Source organism: Brienomyrus brachyistius, unplaced genomic scaffold, assembly GCF_023856365.1.
Source record: "Brienomyrus brachyistius isolate T26 unplaced genomic scaffold, BBRACH_0.4 scaffold68, whole genome shotgun sequence".
Classification (NCBI taxonomy): Eukaryota; Metazoa; Chordata; class Actinopteri; order Osteoglossiformes; family Mormyridae; genus Brienomyrus; species Brienomyrus brachyistius.
Genome location: NW_026042343.1, coordinates 413,635 through 439,159, shown reverse-complemented (window position 1 = coordinate 439,159; position 25,525 = coordinate 413,635). Strand labels below are relative to the sequence as shown.

General features: G+C 45.2%; 3 protein-coding genes across 5 annotated transcripts in view; all 3 read right to left on the bottom strand.

Annotated features, from left to right (window-relative positions):
- The window catches only part of LOC125725528 (MICOS complex subunit mic25a-like), a 53,207-nt gene extending 40,770 nt beyond the window's left edge, over positions 1-12,437 (bottom strand). The window contains exons 1-4 of one of the 2 annotated variants that reach the window (XM_049002499.1): positions 12,220-12,437; positions 11,135-11,213; positions 10,873-10,924; positions 9,864-10,008 (exon numbers count right to left, since the gene is read on the bottom strand). In XM_049002499.1, the coding sequence (XP_048858456.1) occupies positions 9,864-10,008; positions 10,873-10,924; positions 11,135-11,213; positions 12,220-12,303 (360 nt within the window). In that variant the 5' untranslated portion in view covers positions 12,304-12,437. The remainder of the gene's footprint in view (positions 1-9,863; positions 10,009-10,872; positions 10,925-11,134; positions 11,214-12,219) is intronic. The other variant, XM_049002501.1, reaches the window with a different exon arrangement.
- Positions 12,438-14,206: 1,769 nt separating this feature from the next.
- LOC125725529 (transmembrane protein adipocyte-associated 1 homolog) lies at positions 14,207-20,938 on the bottom strand. 2 transcript variants are annotated; one of them, XM_049002503.1, is made up of 11 exons: positions 20,735-20,938; positions 19,894-20,109; positions 19,219-19,351; positions 18,717-18,803; positions 17,567-17,639; positions 17,182-17,261; positions 16,612-16,722; positions 16,423-16,483; positions 16,091-16,193; positions 15,799-15,879; positions 14,207-15,557 (listed from the first exon to the last, which is right to left on the bottom strand). In XM_049002503.1, the coding sequence occupies exons 2-11, from the start codon at positions 20,064-20,066 to the stop codon at positions 15,323-15,325; spliced, it is 1,137 nt and encodes a 378-aa protein (XP_048858460.1). In that variant the 5' UTR covers positions 20,067-20,109; positions 20,735-20,938; the 3' UTR covers positions 14,207-15,322. The 2 variants fall into 2 exon arrangements, with proteins under 2 accessions (XP_048858460.1, XP_048858459.1); XM_049002502.1 differs by having other exon boundaries at positions 19,894-20,938.
- Positions 20,939-22,967: 2,029 nt separating this feature from the next.
- On the bottom strand, positions 22,968-24,603 carry LOC125725517 (uncharacterized). The gene is made up of 2 exons (XM_049002482.1): positions 24,267-24,603; positions 22,968-23,866 (listed from the first exon to the last, which is right to left on the bottom strand). Exons 1-2 carry the CDS (start codon positions 24,573-24,575, stop codon positions 23,312-23,314), a joined length of 864 nt encoding a protein of 287 aa, XP_048858439.1. The 5' UTR covers positions 24,576-24,603; the 3' UTR covers positions 22,968-23,311.
- Positions 24,604-25,525: the final 922 nt, after the last annotated feature.

The following is a 25,525-nucleotide window of genomic DNA, read 5'->3' as shown; positions in this document are numbered from 1 at the left end:
TTTCACACAGCGGGGACCTGCTCCAGTTCCAGGACCCTGCCATTTCGAACCTCTGCTGCCATCTAGTGGAGGCAAAAAGGAGGGACTGCAGCATTTGAAGCATTAACAATATGACACGGGTTAGCTAAATGACGAACTGAGGGTGCTGAAATATTCATTGAAATTATCCTATGGAAACACACAGATTTTAGTTTTAGTTGTTTTGCAGTTTGCAGAGTAAAACTACCAATAATTCACTCACAGCATGACTACCCTAATTTATACGTTTACATATTTATTTACAGGATACCTTTATCCAAAGTGATGTACAATGGAGAAAGCAGAGTCAGGCAGCCACCAGACCAACTGGGGGTTAAGAGCCCAATGGTGAAAACACTCTGCTGACCATAAGACATGAACCAGTGACCTTCCGATCATAAGAACATGGCCCTCAAACTGACATAAGCTTAAATCCATGTTCAGCACGACGACAGTCACATCTAGCCAGTAGAGATATACTACTTCAAGCGGCAGCAAATGGAGTTCAGTACCACACACAATACGGAGGGGTGGGGGGACGAAGACACGCCCCCCCCCCCCCCCCCCCCCCCCCCCCCCCCCCCCGAGTACATCCATTTATCAACCTAGGGCTCCCCAAATCCGGTCAGGAGGTCCAGAATATAATACAGTTTGCAGATTACCCTGTTCAGATACACCTACTCGGGCTGGGGTACGACCCGGACGGGACCGGACGCCCGGCCAGCAGGGAACATGGCTGTGCCCCTCTGGTCCCACCCCTGTATAAGCCCTTGCCTGAGTAGTACTAGTACACCACCCAATACGGAGCTCTGCCTTGCCCCCAGACGCCTGGGATAGGCTCCAGTCCTGACCAGGTACATCATTTGGGTGGAGCAGCAAATGTAACGGAGCCAGGGGGTTAATACCCCCGACCTGTCAGCCGCAGGGGCAGAACATGCATGTTCGTCACTGAGAGCTCAGAACTGCCTCACCACAGAAACGTCCGCAAGCCTCTGACACATTTAGAAACGGATTTGAAATGACCTCCTGTGTACATGCTGGAGACCAGTCCGCCATCATCATTCATCCCAAAGAAAGACCAGCAGACCGACTGGTAGCTGTATCCAGTGAGCAGCTCCGTGTGACGTGCAAGTGGCCGTACTCCTGCCTGCGAACGTGCGCGGCCACCAAACTGGAGAGCCAGTTTCATACAACTAATGTTCTAAACAACCAGTACAGTCAAAAGAACAATCTGGAGGAACCAAGTCTTTATCCTGAGAATAAAAACGCTGATTAAAGACAAAGTTGGCCAGCAAATGTTCACCAGAAACATCTATCGGCTAGCAGACACTGAACTGAGGTCACTTTAACTATTGATTCCTTCTTTTCATGGTTTCTGATCAAACAGTGAGAAATGTTCACCAAATGGCCCTAATAATGCAAACCGTCATCATAAATTTAAAACCGATGGCAATTATATTTGCCTAAGAAGCAATATAAATGACTTAGAAGGCAGATCACAGGTATTTAGTCATGTCACACAATTCCCAGGAGCCATTTCACCATCTTCCTCACCCACTCTCTGTCTTTCCATAGCACCAAAGATTCATGGGAAACTGAGGACAATGAGGTGAGCTCCTTCCCCCCCCCCTTCTTCTTAACTGGAGTATAACAAATTTGATTTCAGAACACAGTACTTGGCTAGTGCTGACCTGGAGATCAGACTAAGACTGCAGTCGGGTACCTAGGGTATCACTGCCATTTAATACTTCTACTTGCAAATGGTTTCCCCTTCCTTTACACGGTGAAGATAAAATTCCATCTCTAACTTTTTTTTTTCTCCAAAAAAAACCAAAAACGTCAGCTTCAGCAAGCAATTTATTAGAAAATGGGGAACGATGGACAGACTACTATAATTCTCTTTTGCATAGTAATTCCATTTTCCATAACTACAGCATGTAATTCCATTATCCACAACTGAAGCTGACAATGTCATACCGTAACACGCAATTCAATTGTCCACAACTTCGCGAAACGGCACATCTTTGTTTGCGGGGTTTGTAAGCCAAATTCCCTGCCCTCCCCCCTTAGTAATCCACAAAATACTTCATGTTATCACTTAAGTATCAGTGTTTAAGCAGTAAATTTCCTACTGCGGCTGTAACACATTAACCCCCCCCCCACCACCACCACCACCCACATTACACTAGTCCAGAGCGAATAAACATTTAGCAAGATCTCTGCAAAGCCAATTAAGCACTTGGCAGCTAAGACAGCTGTTGGGAAATTAAATTTTAAAACTATGCGTTAACAACTATTGCTTGTAGGAAGGTGTCCAAAGCGCAGCTGTTGACATTCAATTCAATTCAATTCATTCATCCTTCCATCCAGTTTCTGAAACGCTTACCCAGTTCAGGGTCTTGGGGGGGGGGGGGGGGGGGTCCGGAGCCTATCCCAGAGGGATGGGGCACCAACCCCTCGCAGTCAATTCAATTCGATTTTATTTGTATAGCACTTCTTCACAACATTACATTGTCTCAAAGTGCTGTACAGCATCCGCACCCAAAGCCCCCAGTGAGTAAAGCCAGAGGCGACAGTGGCAAGGAGAAATTCCCTAGAAGGTAGAAACCTTGGGAGAAACCAAACTCAAAGGGGGAGCCCATCCTCCAGGGGCCAGCAGGGAGAGTCAACGTTATATGAGTAGTGCTGTCACTTTACTTTCAATGCTGTGACTGACATTAAATTTACATTTTAGTTCTTTATTCAAAGAGACATACAACTGAGGATTTCAAAGCAGAGCCAAGCCTCTGGAGCAACTGATCCAGTGATATGATTACTCTGCTGGCCATGGGATTTAAACACACAACCTTCCAGTTACTGGCACAGAGCCACAAACTGCTGGGCTACACACCGCCCCCATACCCCATTCCATCTGCAGTGATTGCTTTGAGTGTACATGCTATGCAAATTTATTTCAAAGAGCTCATTTGCCTTTTAAATTAAAGCAAAAAAAATGACCAGGAGTTAGGTTTAAAATAATTGATAAACACATCAGGGTCAATTTGTGTAACTTCAGATTTACTTTGGCTGCTTCTGAAATTGCTTTTAGAGAGACCCAATACTGAAAGGCAACTGACAGCCGTCCATTACACACGGATGGTGATGAAGAGATTTGCAAACAGTGGCGGGTTGGTGGCCGTAGGACCTGTCTAGTTCTCATGTGATGCAACAGCAGCAGCAGTGCTGGGAATCCGGGAGTAAAGGAAGAGGAAATGGGGGGGGGGGGGGGCATGTGGCTTAAAAACACTGCAAAGGGGTGACAAGGTAAGCAAACTAAGAGGACAGTGAGAGAGAGAGAGAGAGAGAGAGAGAGAGAGGCGCGGTGATTCAGAAAGAGGCAGAGAGGGAGACAGATAGAAGGACAGACAGATGAGAGCAAGAGAACGAAATGGACAGACAGGCAGCAAGAGAAAGATGGAAAGGCAGGCAGTGAGAGAGAGAGGAGAAACAGACAGAGAGAAAGACAGATAGAAAGAGCAAGAGAGACAGATGGACAAACAGGTAATGAGTGAGAGAGGTGCAGGGACAGGCAGTGAGAGAGGGAGAGAGAGGGAGAGAGACGGAGAAGGACAAACAGAAAGAGAGCAAGAGATAGATGGACAGCCAGGTAATGCGTGTGTGCGTGTGAGTGAGAGAGAGAGAGAGAGAGAGACCGAGACAGACAGACAGTGAGTGAGAAAGACAGAGAGTGACACAGAGAGTGGGGAATGGGGGGGGGGGGGTACAGACATGGCAGGAGCAGTCTTCCCCAAATCTCACTTCATCCCCTATCCCTCTGACAAGCTGTGAAGGCGCTGACGAAATCTCAGAGAGGGAGTCTCTTTGATGGTGCCACCATTAATGTAATCACCTGTGAAAGAGAGGAAGCACCGGCGGGGGGGGCAGTCCAGAGAAGGCAGATTAAAAGAGAATGCGTGAAAGGAATGACAGCAGGAGACAGAGAGCTTACCCGGGGGGGGGTGCGGGGAGGGGGGGCGAAGAGTTCTTCCATTAATATCAGATGCTGGCTTGAGCGTCTTCCGCAGCATCTAACGCTTTTGGCTCCGAGCTGACAAGTAAATTACTGTATTGGCTGAATCCCGGCGTCTATTTCTGCCCTTCGACTTAAATTATTTATAAAATCTGCATCAAAGGCTGCAGTCCCACACGCGCGTGGAGAGGGGCGTCGCTCGCCCCCACGCTGCCTGGAGTCTAGAGCAAAACGCGCCCCTAAGCATTTCAAATTACCCGGCCGTCGCGTAATAAACAAACAGAGAAATACAAATACATATATAAAGCGAGGAACATCGGCAGCAGCCACACCCCCACCCCAAACAACGTGCCAAGACACAGAACAAGGGAGAAAACGCTCAATTAACCACAGCAGCGCACAGAAGAATCAGGACGGGGGCCCGATCTGATACATCAGCAGAATGAATGTGAGCAGCGCGAGTGGGACACCAGCGATAATGCCGGCAAATTAGCCACGTCAGCTAATGACCACACCAGCTTTTGTTCGTTTGTTTTTTTTTTTTTGCTGAGGAGATTGAAAAAGCACCAGGGTAACTTCACTATTTTAGCAAGAGTTTGCAAACAGATGACAAGCCGGGGCTGCAAATAAATCATAATACATGAAAGCACAACACACCGGTGAGATCGTCACACCTGAACTGCTACTGTAGTGATTATGGGATTGATGAGGGTCTATGCAATGCCACTCCGAGCTGGAGGCAGGGGGCTTTGTCTCACTGTGCTCACAGAGCGCAAGGTTCTCTGCGTGGCTCGGTTCTGCCAGACTCGTTGTTTCTGGGTTTCAGGCTGCTTTCGTCTGCTGCAGCTCTGCGTCTCCTGTGCAGCAGGGTTCCTCATCCCGGTTTGCGGGCATGTTGTCTTGGCATCTTGTTCCCAGGGCAGCGGAATTCCTGCCTCGGTATTAGGTTTGCGGTGAATTGGGTTTAGCCTTGGTTCGTGAAGTGAAGAACCACTACCCACCCCCCATGTCCCGCCATTCCCCTGGTCTCAGCCCAGGTTGGAGTCCCAGACCTGAGCAGGTTCCCAGTGGTCCAGTTCATTGCCTTAGAGGTTAGCAGAGTTGGAGAAAACACCCTTGGCTGTTCCACTGGATCCAGACCAAGAACTGAGGAGGTTCTATTCAGCTCTGCAAGTTGTTAGCTGGATTTTATTAGCTGGATGCTGGTTATAGCATCACAGCTGCTCTGTTGATTAGGGAAGTGGGCACAGTCTGTGTCACCTTGGTCTGGACTGGAAATGGGGGAATCCAAGCTCTATTCATAGAGCTTCCGTTATTTCAGATCATGAGATTTCATGAGGTTCATTGGAGTGAGAGTTAGCTCAGCAGCCAAGTGCCGAATAACTGCCTTAACATTCAGTTTATTAACAAACAAGTCATGAGTTTAGCTAAATAAATCGAAGGAAATGTACTCATCAGAAACACTGTCCATCAATCAAAAATGGAGGGGGGGGGGAGACACAATCAAATATCCCACATCATTCTCATGGAGTAACAGCCGAATACCGTCGTACAGCTGTGGCATTTTACGAGATCGCCCGATCTGCCAGTGCCGGCACCAGGACCACCCGCGTGGGCTAAATTTCTCAAAACGAGTGTCCGTTTCTACACGCTGCCGGCTTCCCTGAAAGCGAGACATTTGTCTGTTGCCACTTGTGCAAGACAGGAGCTCCATCTTGCTCTCAAAAATCGCCCCCATCAGGACCGCGTACCATTTGGGTTAGTATTCAAGTGCCGTAGCGAGGCTGTCGGAATCACTCATATTACCAATTTATTCCCGTTTCGGTTTTCGGTTTCGCGGCTCTGTGGGCAGATTGGAGGGGGGAGGGGTGATCAGAATAGGTTACTGTCAGTGACGGGACAGGGGGGCAAGGCTCAGCACATTTATCTAGCCTCTTGACAGGACTTCCCGCTCCAGAATCTCACCTGGGCACCCGACAGCTAATTCCTTCTCATCCCGGAGCTCATATGCAGATCCCATTACGGAGTGTTTCACAGCCGCGGTCCGTCAAAGGGCCTCAGAACGGCCCGTCTGTTAGCAGCAGGGCTGCGCGAATCGCCCTCCGCTTTTGGCCTCCAGAAGCGAACTTCAACCATGCTCCAGGGTCACATCTCAAACGTGGAAGAAACAAAACGTTTGGTCCAGGCACTTCAAATGGGAAAGCTGAGCAAACCAGCTCTTACTTTGCGGAGACTGACCGATACAGCTCATCTGCATACTTCATGGTGTTCACAAATCCAGGCCGAAGTAGGGCGACCCGCATTTCCATTCGTCAGTCTCTCCATTCTACTCAGAACTGAAATATTTCTGCATCCAGACTCTGGATGAGCCATCATTTGGTGCCACTCCTCACTGAAATCTCCCTCCTTTCAAACCCTTGATGAAACATTCAGAGTCGCTACTCACTGAAAACTATCCGCTGCCCACCACTATCATCTCGCTTCATTCCCCCACACACTCCAGTCTTCTTTTTGATTCATTGCGAGATCACTCTTCAGAAACCATCAACCGCTCAATTTCAGTCCACTAATAAGAAACTAGCCTGCAAAATGAAAACATCCGAATCACACTTCGGCTCTCTGAACTTTACCGTCGGAGGTAATTCGCGCCACGTTTAGGGGAAACGAGTGCATATGTGGGAAACGGCCGCGGGAACACAGGGTGCAACCACCGCTGCTAGCGAGATTAGTTATACCCCCATTATAAGGGTCTTAGCTATGGTGAGAGAGCCCCCGGAGGGGCCAAACTGCAATTACAACTCTGCGACAGCACCCTCAGCCCCGAAACACATGCCATTCACGCACCTCTCCTGCAAATTTCTATTAACGGCCAGACGCGTGTCGGAGCAGAGATAAGGTGCTGCAGAATCTCTCCAGCCAGCCACTGGAATAGGGCGCCGTGCAGAGACACAAGGCAGTATCTGCATGCCGAGGACACACTCAGGTCGTAATTTCACTTTTATACGCAGAAGAGCAGTTCAGACTGAAGAAGTCTTCAGTGGACGGAAATTCTCAAGAGGGCAAGATATTTTCTCCTAACATGATATTATTTTGGAGACCAGACGGGACCTTTTGACTTAACCAGGTACAAGAAAACTCAACTTAATACGGCTGGACTAAAAGAAAATGGAAGAAAGTGTTTTTTCAGAGAAGTCTAGAGAGAGACAGACATCTTTGATCAGAAATTTTCATTTGGGAATATACCAAATCCTTTATTTCAGTGGCATAAGTTCAAAAAAAACATCAATTATATGAGGAAGCATACTCTCTTTACCCTACAGATTAGTAAGGTAAAAATCAATCCTCAAGACTCAAGAAAAAGCGAGTAGTAGACAAAAATTACCTTAAAGATGAACTTAAGATTCAACTTATTTTACATTTACAAGAAATCTCATTCTAGGGTATTACCCAAGTAAGATGCAAGTCCTACCTGCGGTAAACAGTGAAAGCCTGTCTATACTGTGCAACATTGGCAACAGAAAAAAAGCATTAGCCCCGCCCCCAAATAAATGTTCTCAGTCTAAATAATGTGTTATTTTCATTAAGATTAGACACCCCTAGTGAAAGCTTAGCCCCGCCCCCTTACATAAATCTGCAGTGACGTTCCTTTTACGCTTCGAGTTGCACTGTCGATTACAGATACACCAATACGATTTTTCTAAGACCGAGTACGAGTGCCAACGCCCACATTTCGGTTCTCTCCAACACCACCATTTAGAAAGTTGCAAAGTTTGGTGACTAAGAAGCTTGGCAAGGGGGCAGAACCGGCAAAAAAAAAGCAGACAGACCATTTTGTATGTTTCACTATTGTTGTTGAGTAATTTACGAGTTAAATTGAGGAGACAGACTAGATAACTAGTTATTTCATGTCAATGGAACTCATCCATTTAAACTGTTTAAGGTTATTTCAAAGCTGGCATAGCAACTAGGCCATTCTAGTGACCAGGAGATGCATTTGCTGCAAAGCCTGAAGCAAAGTTTCATTTAATTTAAATTCAGCTCACCGGTAAAAAAAACTGTACTGGGTTCATAGTGACCGCAACCACTTACGGCGGCTGTTGAATGGCTTCACATAGACATTAAACTATCCTGAGAGAAATAATGCAACATCCGTGGGCAGAGGGCCTACTCTGATATCAATGCAGCAAGAAACTCTGTTACTGGTGGAAGCTCCGCTGATTCTTAGAAGAATGTAATTATAACTTATAATCAGGGATTAACATAAGTGGTAAACAAATACGCATTTGGCATATAAAGCAATAAGCACAGAAATGTCTTGTCACAGCGAAAACGCGTAGTTATTTTACGTGTTTGTGTGCTGTTATGACAAGAAAACACCACGTATTTTAACCTTTAAAGGGTAAAAGCGATTTGTTATCAATGCACTCCTGCTGTCGACTATTAACTGGTGTAACTTCTGAATTTTTCAGGTAAATCTGGCAGTACCTCAGTGTGCCCAGTGTATCCCACCCACAGCGGGACTGGGAGCCTCATATTGCCAGCATTGCAACACTGGTCAAATCACGGGGTGGGGTGGGGGGTCCTTTAGGAAAGTAGGTGGCAAAGGCAAGATGTTAAGTGAAGAACAGCCTGCTGTTTCATCAAGTCTAAAACCCTAATTGGGTTATCTTCATTATTTATATTAATTACACAAATCAACCTGGCATTTAAACACTAAAATTAGGGGACAGTCAGAGTAGCTGTCGCTAATATCACACCCGTCCTTGACTTAGCTGCAAGGACCTCGATTCAGTGGATAATAGATCCTCCGCCCACCACACACCAGATACACAAACAGTAACTCAGCAGTATAAAGCCCATCACACAACCAACCAGCAGGAAGATATAGACAAGATACAACAACAATACTACAAGCTTGGGGCCCACTGGCCCCGGCAAACAAACCACAGCAGCTGTGTTTGCTTGCCAACATTTTACATTCACCTTCCTGATTGCTTCCTCTGCACATTATTAAAAAGAGAGAAAAAACCCTTTATCTTTGTATCGTTTTCATGAACTCTGTCAGTTTTACTGTGTGCTGTTTGATTCACTCTCTAAATCATAATCAAACTCTGGATTTAAATAAGTAATGCAAATACTCACCAATTTTATATGTGCCATTGTGCGAATTAATTGAAACAAGCAGTGATTTTTTTTTTTTTTTTTACAATCTAATTTTCAGTTTCATTCCAGAAAACCAACAACATGCCTTCATTAGACACTTATTCAATGGCCTGAGGTCACGTCATCATATGTAGGAAGTTTCATTGTTGCATTTCCTGATGGGTCAGTCACCTTTCAGCATAGTCTAGCCCTGTGACACACGTCGAAAATGGTGAGTTTCATCAGCAAGAAGAAAATAAAGATATTTGACTGGCCTGAAAAATCTCTGGATTTAAACCCTATAGAGAATCTGTGGGGGGGGGGGGGGTTGTGTTCTACTTCGGCCCGGGGTCTCCTATTGACGGGACATGCCTGAAACACCATCCCAGGGAGCCGTCCAGGACACACCCTAGATAGATACCCGAAGAACCTCAAGTGGCATTTTTCGATGGAGGGGGGGTAGTGGCTTTACTTCGAACCCCTCCCAAATGTCCGAGCTCCCCACCACATCTCTAAAGCTATATGTGTGTGTATGCATGTGTGCGTGTGTGTATATATTATATTATATATATCGCGTCCCCCACCCCTTCGGCACTCCTGCATATTAGCTTGGGCTCAGCACAGGAACATGGAGATCTTTAGCACTCTGGCTGAATGACACAGCTCTGCTATGCGGCTCAGAGGGCAAACTCACCAGCTGCTGGGTCCTCTCTGCCTCCTCGCGGGCCCGGGCACGCTCCCGCAGCACGGCCGCGCTCTGCTCCTCACGGCCGGCCTCCTGCTCCCGCCGGGCCACGCGGGCCAGCTCCTCCTGGACCAGGGCACGTTCCCGATCATACCTGCACAGCAAGGCACAGGCTGGGGAGACGGACGGACGGACGGACGGACAGGCGAGCAGCCCGACGGGCGCAGGTTCTCTCACGATTGTTTCAATCACTACAAAGGCCAGCGATGCTGCAGCAGGTCAGCCTTCCTGTAACCCCAGCTGCCGCTCTCATTCCACCACACATTTACATAATTGGACAAATTTAACTTCTCATTAAGCCCTTTGTTAGCTGAAATAGCAGCACTGGATGGGGGGTAAACCAAATACCTGGAATGTATGGGGCTTTCATGAGTAATATTTAGAAATAGAATGCTAGTATTTCTGCCTGTACTGGGAATGTGTTACGCCTTTATCTTTCCATTTTCAGATGATTCCATTGGTCAAAATTAACAGATTGAAAGCGAATTACATCATGGAAACTTTGTGTATGCATTGAATTATTTGAGAATGTCACAGAGTTCGATAGTCCTGTGTTAGTATTCAGCACAGAAACCCTTGGTTCTGGAACTTGAGAGTTCCCAACGTTTACTTTTCTACAGTATCCCAGAGAAACGAAGCCTTGACTAATTGTTATACCAGCTGAACGAATTTAGTCTCCTTTCAAAGCCTCGAGGAAACTGCTTGTTTACAGAAAAGTATAAAAAACAGCACACATCGCGGCCCCCTCGGACCCCGGGTCGAGAAACACTGACGTAATCTTTTTCCCAACGATTCCAAGACCCACCGCAAGGTGCCGCTAATCCCCCACCAAGGTTCTTCAGGTTTCACAGTGGTTACTTTAAAAGGATGCAATTAAGTTCTATAAAACAAGCTGAACCTTGTTCCAATGAAACATCCCTGTCCCCAGCTCATCAAATAAACGTGGTTAGACACATACCTCCTGCGCAGCTCATCTTGCATCTCGAAGGGGCTGGGCCCTGACCTTTTACCTGCAAAGGCAGTCTTATCAGGAAAGACCTCCAGCTCTGGTAGGGCTGCGATACGCATGATTCACAATTACACCAACCCCAACATTAGTTTGCCCCAATATTATATTGCTTTTCAATATTAAATCATGCCATATTTTCCCCCCTTTTTGATTAGCCAATGTAACCGGACTGGATTGATGGTTCAGGTGTCGACAAGACGGTGCAGACTACCGGCATCCTCCGAGCGGCTGTCAGAGGCGGCTGGTCTCTGGGCTGCATCCCGCATCCGCTGCAGAACATCCTCCGAGAGCTGAGATGGGACACATGTTAATATAAATCATGCTGTCCACTCACAAGGAGCTCTCTGTCTCAGTTCCCAGTGCCGAGGACTCGAACCTGTAGATTAATCTAGATTAAGCCCACAGATTAATCTTTTACTGCAGTACAATGTGGTGATGCCAGTCCAAATCATTAAAACAGACTTACACTTCATTATAAATCGGATATCTGCTGCTCTTAAATAGGGGGTAAACAAAATAAAGGGTTGGAGACATTTGGGGTCGTTTTTTCCTGTTCATGTCTAACAGGATGTTGTCCAGGGGGACACCTGATGAGAACTGAACGTGCTGTACAGGACAGAAACGAGAACAGTGCAGCCCATATACGATTCTTCTTTAAATTATTTTTTAAAATACTAATACGATCCTGGATGCTTTAATCCTGACAGGCAACCATCAAACACTCACAAAGACCTTCAAAATGGTTAAAGGATTTATGGGATTTCCCTTAAATAAAATGGGGAGTGAAACGTTCGTTTTCTTTGGGGAACTTGTGGAGTTTCTAGTTTCTTTCGCTTGTTTTTAATCGTCGTGCAATATTACCATTGCTACTGTGGGTGACTCTTCTAAGACCAGCACACGCGGAGCCCTGCCCTGCCTTGCCCTGCCCTGCCCTGCCCTGCCCTGCCCTGCCTTGCCCTGCCCTGCCTTGCCCTGCCCTGCACACCCCATGCTGGAAATGTCGCTGCTTTCGGCTCCATTTAACCCCGCAGCGAGATGTAATGAACCCGTACAGCTGTAAGTACTGCCGTTCCGGACCCACTCTCCGAAAATCGCCGGGACCCTGCGATTCTACCATCATGGTCAGGCGAGTTGGTTCGGTCATATGAAACATTTTGTCAAAAGGAACTATGTTTTCCATTCCCAGTTAGCTATACGGCTACATCGCATGGTGGTAAACGTGCATGTTCCCCTACCCCCGGTGCCGTGTACCATTCGCGCTGCTCACAACGGCTTGGGCATGACAGATGTCATTACCTTGACTCCGTTCAGGATTCTGACCCGATCCTCCTCGTCCAGACCGAAGGACACTCTCCGGGTCGAGCTCTCACCGGCCCCCATATTTGCCGCCGGTGCTTTAATGTTAAAGGAGACCGGCGAAATTGGGTTTATCTAGATCAGAATTTCTTATAGCGGACTCTTAGAAAGGTCACTGTCTTGGACATGGCAGTATTCTGAACTGCCATTGGAGGATTAGCAACGAAACGCCAATTGCGTTTTATGATGGTCCTTACGAGGTCGCAATGGATGTTGGGACTTGTTGTCCTTGTTTTATCCCGAACTCTCGATTTTCTGTTTTAAAAAAATACTTTTTAAATAAAGTTTCAAACTTAAACCATAAATAAAACTTACTAAATATTTTATTGCCACAGAACAAAGCGGTGGAAATTAATTTATTAATTAAATATTCGAACATCTACAACGTGTATCAGATAAATAAAACTGCAGCAACACATGACCCACTAGAGGGCCTCAGTTTACATTAAATTCAACAGCAAATAATAGTAAAACTCTTTTCGGAAGCCTATGAGATCATATATCCATCCAAACTGCTTATCGTACTGGGTCGCGGGGCGGCCGGAGCCTCTCCCGGAAGCAATGGGCACGAGGCAGGGATCTACCCAGGATGAGGGGGCAGCCCATCGCAGGGCACACTCACACACCAGTCACTCACACATGCACTCCTATGGACAATTTAGCAACTCCAGTTAGCCTTAGCATGTTTTTGGACTGTGGGGGGAAACCGGAGTACCCGGAGGAAACCCTACAACGACACGGGGAGAACATGCAAACTCCACACACGTGACCCAGGCGGAGACTCGAACCCGGGTCCCAGAGGTGTGAGGCAACAGTACTAACCACCCAAGATCATCTATCTATTAAAATTATTTAAAAATTCGGAAATAATAATTTAGCTTATGATAAATGACTACATCAATTAACATTGACATCAATGTTGAATACTGAATAAACAGCACATTTAACTTGAAACCTGTTAACTAACGTATTGTACAATCATTTATCACAGTCAGACTATATTTTACTATTTGTCTTTGGGTAATGCATTCAAAATCACCACTATTTAAACATGTCTAAGGGTCTGTTCTATGCTGCAGAGCAAGGACAGGGCAAAAGTGACAGACAATGAACCCAGTCAACACAACACACAGCATAAACTATTACAGTAAGACTGATAAACACATTATGCGATTATTTCCTCCACACAGGAAACCTCTTTTTTTTGTTCTGGCAGGAAGTGGCACCTGAAGCAAATAATTCATTAAAACAATTATTATCTTCGCTGGTGGCTGTGACTGACAATCTCTGTGTTGAGCTTTGGACTTACTGGGAGTTTTTGTTTAGTTGCTTTGTGCTTATATTAGGACTCTGCATCCTGGTTCAGACAATAATTCCACATCTCATTAGACCTCCAACAACCTCAGGACTCTGGGAGGTTGCCGAATTAGCTCACTCACAAAAACAGTTATTAATTAAATCCGTATACAAGCCAAATGCCTGCAGGCCCCAGAATTAGTGAGTAGAGAAGCATCACCTCACCACCTACTGCAACTAGGTGTTTGTTTGGACAAAGGACTCAACACGACGGAGCCATGTGCCTTCCCATTGCCGGTCTGCCCCCTTGCTACTAATCATAGGATTTAAAAGAATTGTTCTGAAAAGCATGCAGGCAGGTGGCCAAAGGAAATGGACAGATCAGGTTCCAACAAACAGAAGGGAATTATCACAGAGGTCATGCAAGCAGACACAGGGCCAAATCTGTGAGCAGAGGAATAGCTGCAATTTTAAAATCAAAGTCATTGTTTTACCAGAGGATAAGGCTAGTTTGCTACTATATATACCAGGAAACATATCTTTACGTAGAAACGTCACATTCTGTAAAAACTGTTGAACTAACAACTTGTGTCTCATTTAAACTCGCGAAGCAAAAATCAGAGGACTCAGCTTTTGTGTGCAAAATATTTTCTTTAATTTAAAAAATAAAATACACACGCCACACATGTACAGAAAATACACCCCCACCCCCATAAAGCAGAGAGACCGCGGGTCTCGGTTCCTCTTTGATTGCCATCAATGTCTCTTTCATGTATGTCCGATTACTCAGCATATCTGTGGTAATGCAGAATTAGTAAATCTGAAATTAAAATGTAGGAACTTGGGGAATATGAAAACAATGAGAGGCTCCAATGGTGCAAAAAGTACTACAAGACCTGATTTTGGCAACGTGAGCACAGCCTTTGGTCACAAACCCCAAAGGCAGGGGCCCAGGGAGCTCTGCGGCTCTCATTATACTTAGCGACTCAACAAGCACATTGAAGTTGATCAAGTGTGAAATATTAATAAAGCAGGTTCAGAAAGGTAAATAATTGAAAGGCAGTTACTTTGCATCAAGTGGTTGAGCACCAGGCTGCAACAAAATCTTATAGACATTCACCTCCAGGACCATAACTAAGAATAATCATCTTAAACGGTCTTGGAAATTCAGGAATCACTGATTTAGCTCAATGCTGAGGTCCAAAGGAGCCATTGTCTCCATCTCCTCTGCAAGGCCAAGAGTCAAATCTTATTTGCACAAAGGCCTCACGCGGGGACCCTACAACATGTAGGAATGTAAAGGAACATTCTGGAATCCACACAGCGCAGGGTATTCAAAGGCCACCTGTCTCACAGTTTCCCCAAAGCCTTCCTATAAAAGCACAGGAGGGCTGATCAAATCTCGGATGTAATACGTTCCAGGACCAGAGCTGAAGTATAGAAACGGTCACGGAGAACAAATGATTCACAGATATCATGCAAAGCTACGGTCAGATAGCTAAGAGTCCCAGCTGAACATTGACGTTAATTTTCACATTATTTTTCCAGTCGATTTCCTTAAAATAATTTTAATGGGGCAACGCTTAAGGTGGCTGAGGATTGTTCAGCTCAAATGCATCTTCGGAATAAAACACAAGGCCGATTCTCATGGGGCCCAAGCTCCCCAGCTTCAGACTGCTGCTCCCTTCCCTCCATCTATGAGTGACTGTGCTGGCAGAAACGGTATCGCTCCCTCAGCCAGCCCCTCTTAGGAGTTGAAGGCCCTCCAACGGTCACTGTCCACGCTGTTGATGCTGCCCACGGGATAAGGCCCTGACACAACATCATCCAGGTACGCAGAGGAGCTGTCGATGCGTGTGCTGGAGTAGAAGTCGGGATGGAGGTCCTTCCTGCCCACGGCGTAGGTGGGGGGCAAGTGTACATCCGTGTCCTCTGGCTCGTCTACCTGGGATCTGTAGGAGAAGAGGATCTTTGGCTCCGAGCTGCAAATACAGACAAACAGTCATTGCTGGTGACAGATGTATTTTTAAATGACACAAATGATCTCAAAGATACTACCAGGAACTCAAACTGCAATGAAATATTATCCTTCACAGCCAAGTAGCATGTGGAATATTGTAGATAACTGCCTAATAATCATCTGAGCCATCCTACTGGTACAAACGCATACTCAAGTCCAATTAACTCCTGGCAAAGTAATGTGCAAGCAAGAAAACTGCATACCCAAAAAAGCCTTTAAGGAATGTGACGTAGATGAGTGGTGCAAAGGCAGAGAAGTAGAGGAATGTGGTCACATCAACACAGCTGCAAGGAAACAAACCCAGGAGTCAGCACAAATATAATCAACCAAATTGCAGTGTGAGGAGGAGCCAAGGCAAAAAAAAAAACTCACAGCCTTGGGCCTACCAAAATCAGCACAGAGTGTGCATGGTCAAATTACGTCCAACCAAGTACGAATCCTGGGTTTAACGTATTATCAAATGTGAGCCTAATTAAAAAAGGATGAAAAACTGACCAGAGTCCCTCAATGATGTCTGCACACAGGAGAGCACTACCGATCCCCTGTACCAAATTTAGCAGGGACAGGATGGCAGCGTATACGTAGAAGGTCTTCTTGGCTGTAGATAAAACACTGTGCATTGAAATTTGGCATGCTATGCAAGAAAGACAGACAGTCTTTCTACTGATCTAAACTGATCAAACTGCCTATACAACAGGAGCAACAAGTTCTCTAGGTAACAGTAACAAGTTCTCTTGGTCATTTTCTGAAGCTGTACCACGAAGAAAATCAGTACCTTTTGTGTTGGGCGCTTACTAATAATGAAAAAAATAACTATTTACACTCACATGGTAGGAAAATCCTGTCTCTCACAGGAGTCTTAGGAAGGATGACTATGAAGGAGTAAACCTTAAATTCAGAGGAAGAAAAATTAAACATCGAAAAAACTTCATTCAATGTGATTCTTCCAGCAGCTGGTTTTGGATTCCATAGAAGGTTGTGTTCCTGATTAAGCGTGAAAAATACGCCCGACTTACCAAGAAGAAGAAGCAGGAGCTAGTCAGCCAAAAAAGACGTCCCCCATGGCCATAGATGTTAAAGTCCTCTGCCGAAAGGTGCCTGTCAGGGTAGAGGATCTCCAGGGTCCCCTGGATGGAAGCACGACACAAGCAGGTCACTCTCTCAGCATCAGTGGGTCACAAATGCATCACGTGCCAGTTAGTCCCGAATCTACCTTGGACATTCAGTACCAGCCAAAATGTATTTAGATTTCGTTTGTTTCTATATAGTGAAACATAAACCAAAATAACACAACCGAAATTCATCCAGCTATCAGCATATTATCAGCAGTTTGCAAAGATCCCTGCTACTAGCCAAATGGTGACATTAGAGCCTGAAAACCACCTAGAATCTTCACTGACATCAATTACAACAGATCTGCAGGCGACACTTCAAACATGCAAATGCCCGCATTTTCAAAATCCATAAGGGATCGTCCAATTAAACTGCTAATAAAATCGATTCACTAACAGATTGCTAGTTTTTCCTCTACAGGGCAAATCACAAGCTGCAGACCCACTATCATCACCAGGACGAAAGCCCCTGACCTGTGTGATGGAATATCCCAGAGACAGCACTGTTGTGATCGCCAGAACACGCTTGATGCTCAGCTTGCTTTCAAGGTGACCTTGGAGCAAGAGGGAGACAAAATGCAAAAAAAAGACGATAAAACCCAAATATAAATGCAGATGTCAAGGTACAAAGGATGTGATACATTAACGAAGTACTGCTTATGTTTAATGAGTGTGTCACCTGACCAGTACTGCAATAACTATCGATACAAAAATGAAACACAATGGTAATTCACATGTATTCCAGAGACATTACACATTTTTACCTAACATTTGCATATACGTATTTTTTTTTTCTGAGAGATAAAGGGATTTCCTACAAAATGACAAATGTACAAAATGTGCTTTATGACAGTCCTACCGAAAGCCAGCCCCAGTATAATGACACTCAACTCGATGGCCAGCAGAAAGAAGCGCGTAATCTCCCACAGCACCTGAAGGGATGACACACCGGCCAGTCACACATCTACACCCCGGGCTGTGTTGGCGAATCAAGACAATAGTATAGTGAAACTTTACTAATCCCCAAGGAGATTAGTAATCCCCGAGGAGCCCTCCATAAGACACGCAGACACACATGCAGGTGAGACCATGGTTGGGGGTCACAGTGAGGGACAGTCAGCATGCAGGATGCCTGGAGCTGGGGGTTAAGGGCCTTGCTCAAGCGCCCATGGACATGTGCCTATTCTGCCAAGGCTGGGGCTCAAACCAGCAACCTTCTGGTCACAGAGGCTTAGCCTGCTATGCCACATACCACCCCCAATCAATCATGATTGTTTGCAGGGACTGTAAGCATGCAGCCCAGATTTGGGGCACAGTGGAATTTTTGCACATCTCCTGTGCATGTGCAAGGAGTTGATAATGCATGACTAGGTGTTTCCAGTAGGTGGCAGCACTAACTTTCACAGAGCTGAGGTCCAAGATGGAAAAGTGAAAGAAGACTAGTCGTAATTACGGATGCTTTTCAGGAGTAGCTGTGTGAAGAGGCGCAAAAGAACCTGCACATACATATCATCCCACTGAAAAAGCACAAGGACAGCATGAATTCACACGTAAGCTTCATTCAGACCAAGAAGACAACATCTGCCCTCTGCTGGTCTGGTGGAATATCACTACTTTCTGCACCAGCTGAACATGACTGCCTACATACACCGACAAATGTAGTAGATATGGAAATGTACAACTTCAACTATAACTAGGCTTAAGACTGGGGAAGGCCGACATATAATCCCTATGTGACAAAGAACACAGTTGTCTTCAAGGACGGGAAAATCAGAAAAACATTTGGCGTAAAATCATGGGAGATTTTGCATACTGACTGTTGTCCTTCATGCATGAGTCATTTTACAGCAACAAATCTTGCACAACAATCATTCAAGGAAATCAGGCAGCCGTGTGTTCATGAGAAATACAAAACACAAAAGAAAGAACAAAAACAAGAATCTGGAAAGTTCCCAAAAAACACAACTCACATCAGGGCGATGCTCCTGATTGGAGATGTCTCGTCTTACCTTGTCGATAATGGTAGCGGCGCTGGAGGCGCTGACCGTCATGGAAACGACGGCGCGGGTAATCCCGACCGCAGCAACGACAAATACCTGCAGAACATGGTCACGGTACCCGCTCAAAACCACTGAGCGAAGCAGGAGTGAGTGGAGCACGTTTTTAAACACAACAAATCGAGGCGAATTTCCTTGTTATCCGCCTAAACATTCACAGACAGGCAGCTGAGAAATACTCGCTTGCATTTCCGATGCTGCTTGCTAAATTTGACCTACCATCCATTCGCACAGACAGACGATATCAATGCAAAATAAACACCTGCGCATACATGCAGTATTACACATATGCATGACAGAGACTGTTATGCTGATGGTTTCCTTGGTCTAGACCATCCACTGCTTTACACCGCATGCACTAGGTAACCACACTGAAAACTCCACAATTAAAGCCACCAGTTGCTTTTGTCAGTGACTGAACGTGTCAGATAAATGCGAATAAGCGCCTCCTCACCAGTATGTAGAAGGTGATGAAGATTGGGCTTGGGGTGAGGCGGATCTTGGCTCGAGCTGATGGCAGTTTCCACAGCAAGAACCCAAAGAATGCCACGTTGGGCACCAGGAGCAGTAAATCCCAGAAACGCACCCTGGCGGGAGAACGATGATGCTACAATAGCCTGCAGTACCACATGACACTTATCTGATACACCTTTTCAGAGTTACTGACACACATGTAAGGTAGAGGTAAGGTCAAAGCTCGCCACTGGCTCAGCAAAAACCTCTCGGGACCACCACCAATCTAATCCCATAAATAACACTGATATGTACGGGGGAAATCCTAGAGCTGACAGTGTGAATTGAACCATGTCAACAAGGCGAACCCAATTCCAGCAAAAGCTTTTATCGCTTTCAGATTCGAAAGCCTCCGTTCAGGCAGCTGCAGGATGAACATGGAAAATGAAAGTATAATAAAAGAGTAGCAGCCCAGGCGCAACCAAAGTAAATTTATACGGCCTTTCGTTTTAATTGTATCCTTGATTTGAGAGAAAATATTATGCAAACTGATTATGCTAATAAAGAATATAATGTGAAAATGACTCAAAGCAAGGACGCGGAGGTGGTGTAATTGATATTATAGCCAAGTCTTACTGATTTGGATGTTAGAAAAAAGGGGAACGTCCCTACATACCAGGAGTCGCCGATGTCTCTGTAAAGGAGCTGCAGACACTTGTGCGTCTTGGTGCCGTTGTCTCCGCCGTTCATCCCCCAAACGGGACTAACGGAGTCGTTCTCCATCGCCGCTGCCGCCGTAGTGCGGAGGCTCAGCGCCAGAGTCACAGCCGCGTCGGCGGCCCCCGGCATCCTGCGGCGCTATCCCCCCCCCCCCTCCCCGCTTCAGACCCCCCTGGCAGGAAGAGCGGAGTCCAAAATGAGCGATTACTCTGCCGCGTACTTCACACACCGCCCGCTTCTTTTCTCCGTAAACATTTCCACTGATTATACCCATCGCGGTGATTCATTTAATGCACCATCGCTAAGGAACTGTCCCTTTTCCCTCCATATACATCCAGACTGGCGGGTGCGCATGCCAGCCCCTCAAATGGCACCACGTGCGCCACCAAACGTCACCCGCGCGCTGGCGCGGAGTCCCTCCCGTCGCCGATTGCCATCAGAATTAAAGCCCGCTTCATTAACAAAAGCCTGCAGCGTTATTAACCTACTTCGAGTAGCCAGTGACGAAATGTTGAATTACTTTCAAACCCCTTACAGGAATAACACAGTGACCCCATGATTATGACACTAAACACCCACTTCATAAATATTCTTAGATCATCGGAGTGTAACGATACATTCATTATCTTTAAAGAAACCTAAATAGAGCAAAGTGACCCAAAGCACCATATGAATAATATATATGAATTATAAATACACACAAATATACAGCGATATGCAATGGGATCCAATATCTAGTCAGATCAGATGTTAATACACAACCCAATAATACGCTATGTATTCGAGCTGATACTTACTAAATGAAGTTTCACTACATAAACGAAAAAAAGTAATATGTAGATCCCTTGACTGAATATCCAAAGCTACTGTACTAAAAAGACAGCTGAACAGGAATCCTGCGTTGCTGTTACTATTGTTAACGAAGGACAAAGTTGGAAAAACAAAAAAGAAAGCAGCTAATAGCGTTAGCTCGCGAATTTTCCCCGTCAGCTGACAGCGGCCGCCCCCAGGCCCCGCCCAGGCTCCGCCCCCACTCCTTTTTTGGAAACGCGCGTCCCGCTTTTCAGGAGTCTCGGAAACGAGGTGACAAAAACGCTGGGAGCACCCTTCCAAACGTTTTCATTTTTATTTGGTAAAATACATTGGTTTTAGGTTTTCCTTACGAATGTACAATAATAGGATGAATATTGATGTTTGACATCCCAGCGAATTGCGTTGTTAGAAGCCTGCGATGTTAGTTCCCGTTTCATTTTGGATGTTTGCTTGATGGTGCATTGTGGGATTCGTAGTGCTTCGTTTCCTCGAATAACACAAATCAGGTGTTTTAAAACGTAAAATCGTAAAATCGTAAAAAACGTAATATTGATATTGGGCTATTTGTAATGCTAGAATGTAACATAACCATAAAGGAACTGGAAATTTATTAAAGAGGGCCTGTTCTGGCCGTACACCAAGTCGTATTACGTTTTCTGAGTTGCTAAAACACTAAACTCTCGGAACAAACCTGTAAAATGCCGAGACTCATTTATTTGATCAATCACACAAACCTAAAACGGTATTCACTTTGTCAATCTCAACTTCAAATGGACTCATTAAGTGGAATGGAGGCTGAATGGAGGATCCGACGCGGCTGTCTACTGTCGGGAAATTGCAGGTAACACTCAGCAAAGACCCTCTTTCAGACTCCACAAGTATTAGTACAGTGGCAAGAGGGAGGTGAATTCTCCCTTCCCTCTCCAGGTAATCATGAACTCCCTGTGTGTACGTGTTAATCATTGTACATTTAACCTATACAAGATGATGTAATGCAACAACAACAAAAAAAAACAAAAGCAGGCTCGTAAAGTTGCTTATCATTTAGGAACAACTTTAAAGTTAAACAAATTTAATGTAACACAATGAACAAATAAACTTAAGAAATTGCAGACAAAAGTACATTGAACGTGGGTCATTCTCGCAAACTTTGTGGGGGAAAAAAATGTAGAGCAATTGACATGACTAACTTTTTAGTCGTATCATAATTATTTGTTGCTCTGATTCAATGATTATTTTTTAGCAAGTTTCTCCAAATACCATGAAAGTATTAAGATGGAGTAATTGATCCCTGTGGGGAAATACTTTATACCTCCCTCATCTTCCTTGCTATAGGTGAGAGCAAACTGGCCATGAAGGGCAGCCACATGTAGTAGCACTCAGGGAGCTGGGGGTCAAGGGCCTCAGGGATCCACAGGTATGCTGAAGCTGGGCTTGAACTGGAGACCTGATCACAGACACAGAGGCTTAGCCCACTGAATCTATCAACTTTTATTACATGTAATGCAAAATAAACAATTTTATATGGTAAGGTATCGGTCTATATTTTGTCCTCAATTTTATGAGTTGTAATTTTTTCCTCATCTCCGTAACACTGGTTGTGGATTTGGTTTAATACGTTTACAGAAATAAATGATGAAACTAACTACCACAGAAGTAAAATCAGCAGTTTAACTAGGCCTGCATAATGTCGGCTTACTGTGACTCTCTAATCCATGTCAGGAGAGACATGAGCTACTTCAGGTTTTACAAGATACTCTAATTCTAAAAGGCTCCTGTGTTTAGCTAATTAGTTCAGTTCTTCTTGTGCTTTTACTGGTTTGTTTCCTTGATTGAGAGACTCATCCAGCTGTTTCACATTAACATTAGTGACACAGGCATGATTATGGGAGACTGACCAATCAGCACACAGCAAGAACTCAGTGTTTAAGTGAAATCCAGGTCTTTTTCATTGAAATGGTAGTTTACAAAACCTGTCCTGGCTCATAGTGTCTCCCCCCCCAAAGATGGATTAGGTGGTCACTGTATGTAAATTGTGGATTTTGATATCCACATCATGCAGTTGTCACGGGGCAAGGACCACCAGTCACACAAGCCCTGCACACACTCTCCACCCCAAGCATAATAATTTTCATCATTTCTGTTTCAATCAGAGACAGTATGAGAAATGTAAGAAAAATGTGAAGAGAAAAGTGAACAAGTACTAGTCACCAAAAGACCATTGTATGAAAATATATTGGATTCCATAGATATGTAGTGAAAACAAGGGATTTGTTGGCACTGCTTTGCAGCAGCACAGCTCACTACAACAAATTATCCGAGAAATTCTATTGGCAGACAATACAGGTTCTATTCGGCTGTGTGTTATTTTGGGTACACTTTCATTTTTTGTAATAAATATTGCAATAGTCACGATAAAAATGTGAAATATCACAAAGCTGTTTTCCACCCAATATGGTGCACCCCTATGAATTGTATAATTTGAGCCCATCTACAAAATAATTGTAAAAATTAGAGTTCACTAGATTTACTCATATGCATTGTGTCCAATTCAGCAGGTGTCAGACAACTTCGTCACGGTGTGGCTCCATCTCCCACTTATGCAGCACCCGACTGATTTCAAATTTCACACAGGATCTTGTTTTTTGGTCCATTTTTAGAAGTGTCTGACCGATGTATCGCCCAAAGGACAGCTCCTCACAGCCACCTTCTTCATCGATTTTCTGCAGACGCAACATCACTGCTTCAGTCAAAGACGTTTGACATTCTTTCCTTTTTCCTGATCTCTGGCAGTGGTGAAATGGAGATTCAAGTGAGCTCTGGTCTGACATTTCCGATGGAGATGGGGATCGTGGTGGCAGGCATAGATTTTCTGAAAACGTCTCCTGCTCCATGTCAGTGACAGAGGGTCCCGAGGTGAGGCACTCCGACTCCAGTGTTTGGGGCTGCCGTTTCCGGGGGACAACTGGGGAAGTTGTTCCGGGACCTGACCCAGGTGGAGGCCCAGGGGGGAGGGGTTGCACGTCGTGGGGGCCCAGCTGAAATAATTTCGTAGCGGCCCTGGGATTTTTCCGCGGCGGGCCTGCTTGTGTCACAGCTTCACTGCTGCCCTCCATCTGAAACGTCGATATCAGGATGCATTACGTAATGTGCAGACACCAGGTAACATGCCGAAAAGCAATGCTGTCCCCAGAACACTACCTAAAAAGTAGATGTTTCCTTGCTTCAAGAAACTGACTCCAATATCCAAACGTACGACGTGCAAAACATATTTTATTGCAATCAATCATTCCGCACTCAAATTAGCCGATATTCGCATCGTTTGTTTGTTAAGTCGGAGCCGATAAGATAGGACTGATCCCACAGTGGGGAAATTTGCGACAATAAGGTGCAACACAAATATTCTGTTCAGATAAGTTTTTGGTTTAGCTGCTAGAGTTGCCCCTTATAAACAACTAGCTAGTTCAATACTGTCACACAGCGAATTAATCTGTGTTAGTGCAATTCGCTACTTACCATATCACTGGCCACGTTGGAGTCCGAATCCCTGTGACTAACGTAACTTGAAAGCCAGCTCAGCATGGCTAGGATAGGTGAGCTTTTGTTGCCTCTCCTTCCAGCGGTTTTCCGTTTTGCTTTCACATATCTGTCTCTCAGATATTTCCACCTCACCCTACAGTAACTTTCATCTTTACCCAATGTTTGGGCAATTTGCTTCCATGAATTCCCGCACAGGAAAATATCCCTGTGCTCTTTCAAAGACGCGTTATATATGTGCGGGTTCCTTCGCACCGCCTCACACAGCCGCTCATCCAAATCACCCATAATGACTATTCTTCTTCTACCTTTTAGTTGTGGATCCCGGCTCTGAGAAAAAGGATGCTGCCACCTAATGGAAAACCCCAATAATGCATCAAGTCTTTGCACATTACTAAACTAGTCTCGGTGCCCAAAGATGCACAGCTACGTCATCAGGGGAGTGAGAAAATGTGTAGCAATTAAGTTTAGCAGTGACATTGTAAGTTAAGTAGGCTGTCAGACAATCGGTTCTTATAAACGCACCATTGTCATTTAATCGCATATGATGTTATTTATATCCAGAATACAAATTCAATTCTATTAAAAATATTGGCTCATATTATTAGGGTTGGCAACTTTGGTCAGCCGGCTGACAAGAGATTTTCAATTCCAGGCAAGCCTGCACACCCATTTATATACATATATATAACTTTTATTTATGGAACAGTTTTATTACCTTGTAAGTAGTCTGTAGGATTTGCAAACTGCCCCAACACTTTTGATGTTGCTAATTTTATGTTTGTAACGGAATAATATAGCTTTGCCGTAAGATTTTCGTGTGAGTCTGAAAGCACGACTGTCATATCAGAAACGTTACCGACCCTGTATTATTCTCCATCTGAGATTTCAAAGTTGATAAGTTAATGTAATCAAATACATACACTGTTGGGCACCACAGAGGCTTCGACCAGCCCTGCCTGCAATCCTACATCCATCCATCCATTTTCCAAACCGCTTATCCTACTGGGTTGCGGGGGGTCCGGAGCCTATCCGAGAAGCAATGGGCACGAGGCAGGGAACAACCCAGGATGGGGGGGCCAGCCCATCACAGGGCACACTCACACATGCACTCCTACAGGCGATTTAGTAACTCCAATTAGCCTCAGCATGTTTTTGGACTGTGGGGGGAAACCGGAGTACCCGGAGGAAACCCCACGACGACATGGGGAGAACATGCAAACTCCACACACATGCGA